The sequence below is a fragment of the Symphodus melops genome, assembly GCF_947650265.1.
Source record: "Symphodus melops genome assembly, chromosome: 11".
Taxonomy (NCBI): domain Eukaryota; kingdom Metazoa; phylum Chordata; class Actinopteri; order Labriformes; family Labridae; genus Symphodus; species Symphodus melops.
Genome location: NC_136701.1, coordinates 14009832 through 14017331, shown reverse-complemented (window position 1 = coordinate 14017331; position 7500 = coordinate 14009832). Strand labels below are relative to the sequence as shown.

Sequence of the window (7500 nt, the reverse complement as noted above, 5' to 3'; positions counted from 1 at the left end):
TCCTTCTTTATTTCTCTCTCGTGCTCTCAGGAGGTTATTTTGAAAAGAGCAGCTGATCTGGTAGAAGCCCTCTATGGTTTGCCCCATAATAACCAAGTAAGACAGATACATACAAACATAATTCAAGAGTCAAAGTGTTATTTTGTTACATTGATGCTATAACTCTTTGTGTCCCTGTAGGAGATCATCCTAAAGCGTGCGGCGGACATAGCAGAAGCCCTCTACAGCGTTCCACGTGGGCATACCCAGCTCTCAGGCTCAACCCATGGAGGAATGATGGGAGTCAATTCCTTTACCGGACAACTGTCTGTCAATGTCTCCGAACCCACACAGGCTAATCAGGGTGAGACTCTAGGTTCCTATCTTTGCCATTTTGTAGTGTTTATTGATTTTAAAATGTCTTTGAAAATATCCATGACCAGAGAATGACATTGAATGATATTGTTATCTTGACGAGGGTAGGGCTTTCTTTTTCCCCCTTTTTTTTTTCCTAAATTTGTTACAACACTCAATGTATGAAGCAAGTTGCTGTTATCCATAGTTGTGACATAGTATATGCAGAGCAGCATTTATGAGTTCTTATTACACAAAAAAGAGATTTGTTTGTGGAGTTATCAGGTGTAACTACGGAATTCTAAAATGTCTGTAGAGCACATACAAAGTGGTAACGTAGAGATAAACTAAGATGAAGTAAGCGTATTTCTTGCCATTAATGCCTCTACTGCTCTTTGTTAAATTGTGAATATGTAATTTCTGTCAAGGCTTACAAGAAACATAGTCAAATTCCCAACATTTTTTAATCCATTTCAACCCTAATCGAAACACCCGAATGTTCAAATCACTATGAAAAACTGTTTGATTACCACATCCTCCACTTTCCCTCTCCTCTGCACTTCCGGCAGGTTTTGTGCGCAGCAGCAGTAGTGTGTCTCCTCACGGTTACGTGCCCAGCTCCACACCTCAGCAGACCAGTTACACCTCAGTCACCAGCACCATGAATGGCTACACCAACAACACCGGCATGACCAACCTGGGAGGCTCGCCCACTTTCCTCAATGGCTCTGCAGCCAACTCGCCTTATGCCAGTGAGTGTACATTTGTGCTGAAACTAAGCTGCCAAAAAGCTACTTTAAAAATCCAGCTAGAAGGCTACTGGTTTGATACATTCACATGTATGCATGCAGAGCCTACATGTATAAATACAATGCATACACATGTCTGTGAACTGAAAATGAAGGCCTCAGATCTGCAGGGTGGAGATCCCCCTTTGGGGCTATCTGTCTCTCTGTGTTCAAAACCAATCAACAACTCACTCCTCCATATTGTCCTCTCTCCATATTCCCTCCTTCCCTTGTGGCTTTTCATCTGACAGCCACACCTCTTTCCTCTTTGCTGCATAATTGCCTCACTCTTCCATTTAGCAAAAAAGCAAGAAAGAAAGAGAGATACAAAGAGATGAGATTTTTTTTATTTGACAATCACAGGTGATGATGACTGGAATTGAATTTGTTCTTATTCCTCCTATAAAGCATGAGTGAATCATAAACTAAGCTGGTTCATAGTCACCTTGTTTGAAATAATCACAAAGGTACATTATTGAATAAGGCTGAGTCAAGTTCTCTCCCATCAAACTTTGAAAATCTATTTACCAGCCTTGCCCATTGTGACTTCAAGATATCCTCCTTTCCAGGATTAAAATTACACAGATAATAATCAATTGAATTCATTAAGCACTTATCAAAACCAACATTATAAAGTGCTTTGTAAAATATACAAATAATAGCCCCCAATAACCCCAACAAATACAAACAGCATTTTAGCAATACTACAAGAAGACATTAAGAATATTATAGAAACAAATGATTGACAAAAAGAGAATACAGAGGAATAAAACTAATCATTCTACAGCGATGGTTTTTAAGTTATCAATGTAAATAATGAGGATGTTCCTGCCTGAGGATCTCAGGCTGCACACTGGTTAGTAAGTTGCAGTAAAGGAGCAGCAGTTCAGAAATATTTTCAGGGGTTAGACCATGAAGTCAGAGATTAAAGTAAAACCTTCATATCAATTCTAAAAAGAAATGGGTAACCAATTTACGGTCATTTAAATAGCACGTAATAATTTGTTCTCTTGTCCTCGCTTTTGTTGCTGTTTTTTTACAGTTTGGAGATTACTGATTCATTTCTGATTTCTAACTGTAACTTATTACTTTACCTTAAAAAGTAACCTTTTTGCTTCAATAGGCGTACTCATATTAATGTGCACATTATTTAGTGTTGCTGTGGCAGTGTGAGAGGAAAAAAGTAAACACATTTCATATCACATTGTAGCCATTAATTATTAAAATGCTTGTGTTTTGCTAATTGGCTTTGTGAAAGAAACAGACTGAACATATAATAGTGAAAGCATGTCACCAACAACATACCTCAGATTGGTAGTCTGTTAAGTTTTGTTTACAGGTTGTGGTGCTGGCTGTGGCGAGTCGTGTCATTAAAAGCTTAACTGAAACTACATTAACACAACCTCTTAATACATGTTACAGAAATCATTCATCTTTGTCAAACATGATGTCAAGAATTCTCAATCCAACCCACTTCTCTCTCTCTCTCTCTCTCTCTCTCTCTCTCTCTCTCTCTCTCTCACATCTACTCAGTTGTCCCATCCAGTCCCACAATGGCCTCCTCCACCTCCCTCCCCTCCAACTGCTCCTCCTCCTCTGGAGTCTTTTCCTTCTCACCGGCCAACATGGTGTCAGCGGCCGTTAAGCAGAAATCAGCCTTTGCTCCAGTGGTCAGGCCCTCCTCCTCCCCTCCACCCTCCTGTACCGGCGCCAACGGCAATGGGCTCCAAGGTAATTTACCATGAGCAAAATCCCTCAGAGGAGGAGCTCTGTTACTGTTGGTTGATAGGTCTTCCTTTGTACCACCTGTCTCAGCACCTGATCAAATGACATAATAATAATGATAACTCTTCACTGTTCTAGAGTTTCTTTTTGGGTTTTCCTCATGGAAAAAAACCCCAATTATAATCAGATTAATACCAGAAATGTATGAAAAACTAAAAATATGCCTGAAGTATTTAAATTTGTATACATGTACAACATTACATGTACAGTGAAGCATAAATGCCATGATCAGGGGCTAAACAGTTCATGAAATGACAAGTGTTTCTGTTTTTTATGTATGTGGTGGTTTTATTTATTCATGCATTCATGTGTATTGAATTCAGCCACAAAATTATTGGCAACACTGATAAAGATATTGAATTTTTTTCTGCTATGTGGAGAAAAGATACAAATCAATAGTTCCTCACGCAAACAAAAGATCAATATTTTAATATTAATGTTTTTTTTTCTGTAAAAACTGTGGATACAGTTTTGACTTTTTTGAGCTCATGCATTTTGCAAAGTCTGTCATCCATCCTGACGTCACACAGACTATAAAAACATGATTGTCAGCCTTTTGAGTTAATGGTGCGCTCTGCTTTTTATACAGCTTTACCTTTCAGATTAACAATTTTATTCATTCTCTCTGCCCTCTCTCTTTTCTTTTGACTTCTAATCCTCCCTCCTTTGATTCCTTGCCCTTGACCCTTCTTTTGTCATTTCTTTACCTCTACCTCTCCTGTCTCTCCTTCTCCTGACTCTGCCTCTCTCGGTCAGATCAAACATTTGTGGACTCTAGCAAGTACTCAACAGCCAGCTCTCTACAAGGCCTGGCCTTCACCTGAAGTATGTGCCTCAACTATCTCCTCCTTTATTTCTGTTGACTATTTGCATGTGAAATGCTGAAGTCACTATAATCTAACATCAATTGAGTAATTATTGTCAGTCATGTTTTTTTAACACACAATGTCATGCTCTCCTTTTTCTGTCTTTCTTCTGTCTTTACCGTCTCTGTCCTGATCTTTTCCATCTACATCTCATCCCATAGCAGAGAGCTATCCATTTTGTTGCCTAGTAACCATTTCTATCTTCCTATTGGCTGGGAGAAAAAGGCAGGAAGTCAGATATTTATAAAGACCAGGAAAACAGCATTTGGCTCTGAGAATTTCTTTCTCAACATCACTGGCTCTGTGTGTGTGTGTGTGTGTGTGTGTGTGTGTGTGTGTGTGTGTGTGTGTGTGTGTGTGTGTGTGTGTGTGTGTGTGTGTGTGTGTGTGTGTGTGTGTGTGTGTGTGTGTGTGTGTGTGTGTGTGTGTGTGTGTGTGTGTGTGTGCGTGCGTGCGTGTGTGCATGTGCGTGTCTGGAGCATATGCGGGGGTGTGGGAATGCAAAGCTCAGTTTCAAAGCACGGCTGAAATAAACATGCCGCACTTTTAGCTTTACACACACACACACACACACACACACACACACACACACACACACACACACACACACACACACACACACAGTGATCACATATTGGTAGCTTACTGGGGAATGATCTTCAGTGACAGCTTGTCAGCACTTATGACAGTTTATACTGGCAGGCAGTATACCTATGAGTCAGTGTGTGTGTGTGTGTGTGTTAAAAAGAGAGAGAGAGAGAGAGAGAGAGAGAGTACCTAATACAAAAAAGACAAAGATGAGGCTTGTAATAGACAACACATTTTGTGGAGTTTTATCAAATTGTCTCTTTGTCTGTCTCTTACATGTTGACACCCTTACCTTGGGTTTAATACGTACATCACCAGACACCAATGTGCACCATGATTCTATGTGTCACACAATCATGCACTCGCACACACACACACACACACACACACACACACACACACTTACGCAAACACATCAAATTCCTGGGAACAGTTGGAGTATTTTACAGTGTTTGTGTGTGTGTGTGTGTGTGTGTGTGTGTGTGTGTGTGTGTGTGTGTGTGTGTATCACTGAGCCAGCCTCGATGAAGTTTTTTCTGCTCAAACACTCAGATTTATTGATCTATTGATGTTTGAAATGTCGCTTCAGTCACACAGCTGCACAGATGGGAAAACATATTGATGTGTTTACGAGGAATCTTTTATGACGATGAACATATTTTGGCCTTGTTTTAAACAAAAATTATCCCCCCTTTTCTCTCCCTCCCTTTGTTTATCTACCCAACAGCCATCCCTGGAATGATCGTCCCACCCATGTAAAGGTGTGTGTGTGGTGTGTGTGTGTGCGTGTGTGTGTGTTTGGTGGAGGATTGGTGCGAATCAGACTCCGGTCGGGAATGGAAGAAGCTGTCCCGATCTGAAGAGACAAACCCAACTCAGGCTCTTTCTAACACAAGAACAACTGCAAGAAAAATGAATTTTAAAACAAACAAAAAAAACAGACTGTTTGCAAATAAATGAGTTGTTTAGACTTTGTACACCTTGATGCTTTTATAGAAGAACTGCCACGCCTACATTAGGACTCTCCTCAGACACATGGAAGGTATTTATTTTGGAGAGACTCAGATCATGGGTGATTGCTGATTTGTTTTGTGGGTAGTTGTTTTTTGGCACAAAAGGAACTGTGTGATCATCATCTTTTAACTGTAACTCACATGGGGGGGGGGGGGGGGGGGGGTATTCATGAAGTTTGGTTATGAATGAAGGAATGTAATGTGAAGAACAACTGAGGATGGGATGAAACATGCTGATGACGAGGAAGCTGCAGCATGAAATAAAGAAATCACGGATCAGCCAAACCAGACACACAGTTCAACTTCTCCTATCCACAACATTGTCACTCTTTTAGCAAACTTTCATTTTCCTCTGCATTTTATTGCTCCACAGAAATAATAAGACGCTAAACGACTTTTAGCCTTTCTGGAAATCCCAGTATTTGCTTTGAGCTTGCTTCAAATAATTCTGCGCTGACGCACAAATGTGCCACACTTACGTTACAGAGAAAACTATCTTATAAACCAACTCATTGCCAACAGCAGGTGCAGGGATTAAAACAGTCCTTTAACACTAAAATGAAACGTTTGCACCATGCAAGATTTAAGTAATAAATTAGGCTGACTGGATTGCCAATTCAGGGCCGATATGTTCGGCGCTGTTAAGTGCAGATCAATCATCAGAGATAATGGGACTGGTGGATGTCAACAGCACTCTGACTGTTGACAATTTGAACCAACAACTCTGCCACAGAGTCTGTCCATTAACCCTGTTACCACAAGTGTGAACAAGTGACGTTTCTATCTATTTTGTCCAGTAACCGCTATCTTCCTTTTGGCGAGGAGAAAAAAAAGCAGGAAGTCATCGATTTAAAAGGCATTTGGCATCGACATTATATTTCCTAACATCACTGTGCCTGTGTGTGTCTTATGTGCAGGAGTGTTAAGTCATTTATATAAACTGCCCTTGGCTTAAGTTATTTTGTTACAGTGTAACTGTATCTAAAAGTTCTCCAGTCTTCCCTCGTTTGCGATTGTCTCTGCAGTGCAGGACAACAAGCCAGTCTTAAAAAAAAGAGGAAAGCCTCTGTTGGTTTGCTCTAAAATCCACAGCTACTTCATCTCTGCCATGCTTCTTTTTTTTTTGTATGTGTTATTCAACCGTCTTAATTCATAATTATGAAGTTTTATTCTGCCAATTTATCTGATTGAGATTCCGAAACAGTCTTTTGCCACAGTTTCTTTGTTACTTGTCTGTTCATGTCTAGCACAGTCCAAAACCGTATAAGAATGCAATTATATGTACAGATCAATGACAGAAATAATCTGAAATTAAATTGTAACTACTGTGAAGTTAAGTGCTAATATAGTTTATTATCAGCAATCTTTTAGCGCCTCTCTTTTTCCTCCAGCTGCCTTGATGTTAGTTAGTGCTCCATAAATAAGGAAAAAGTCCTACAGGTTATACATTTATAAGTTTGATTCAGAAGGTCTGTCCATAAAAGCAGTTATTAATAAAACTGGGATGTATCATTAGGGACATTTTTAAGAATTGGATCATTAAGGCTGTTCAGATTCATTCCTCATTGTTTTGTCTCTAATGTCTATGAATTTGAATGTGTCAAAGAACCTCTATTTGTTTTGTATCAACTCATCTGTTTATTAAAAGCCAAACTTCCTCCTTCCTCATTTCTATCATAGTAAAGACAGCCACAGTGTTTTATTCTTTCCTCGTTTGAAAAATGTCAAAGAAGAAGGAGAATGTTTTTCAAAGTGCCCCCTGGTTTTTTTTTTGGTATAATTTATGTACAAGTTTACTTAATGTTGCTGCATTGTGTATGTGTAGTGTTCACAAATGTGTTCTGATTATTTGCTTTGATCTTCCATTTAATGGATTTAAAGGTGGAAAGTGAAGTCTGAAAGAGATTAAAGTCTTTCCTCTTTTTTTTATCCTTCTGCAGCCACTTTTTCTGCTCCTGTCAGGGTTCCTGTCCTCCCTCTCACTTTGTTCTGATTGTGCTCTTAATATGTTTGCCCTCCTTTTTTTCCCATTTTCCTCACTTTTCTTTCATTTAAAAATGAGCCACCTATTTATTTGATCCCAAAATGGGTCTGGAGACCACTCTTCTGTTAGTGTCTAACTGAGAC

General features: G+C 39.5%; 1 protein-coding gene across 1 annotated transcript in view; it reads left to right on the top strand.

The window, feature by feature from the left end:
• Positions 1 to 5528, top strand: part of LOC306831673 (transcription factor COE1-like) — an 81204-nt gene extending 75676 nt beyond the window's left edge. The window contains exons 13-18 of the mRNA XM_079355876.1: positions 31 to 96; positions 181 to 343; positions 903 to 1085; positions 2655 to 2852; positions 3663 to 3731; positions 5088 to 5528. Of these exons, the coding sequence (XP_079212002.1) occupies positions 31 to 96; positions 181 to 343; positions 903 to 1085; positions 2655 to 2852; positions 3663 to 3730 (678 nt within the window). The 3' untranslated portion in view covers position 3731; positions 5088 to 5528. The remainder of the gene's footprint in view (positions 1 to 30; positions 97 to 180; positions 344 to 902; positions 1086 to 2654; positions 2853 to 3662; positions 3732 to 5087) is intronic.
• Positions 5529 to 7500: the final 1972 nt, after the last annotated feature.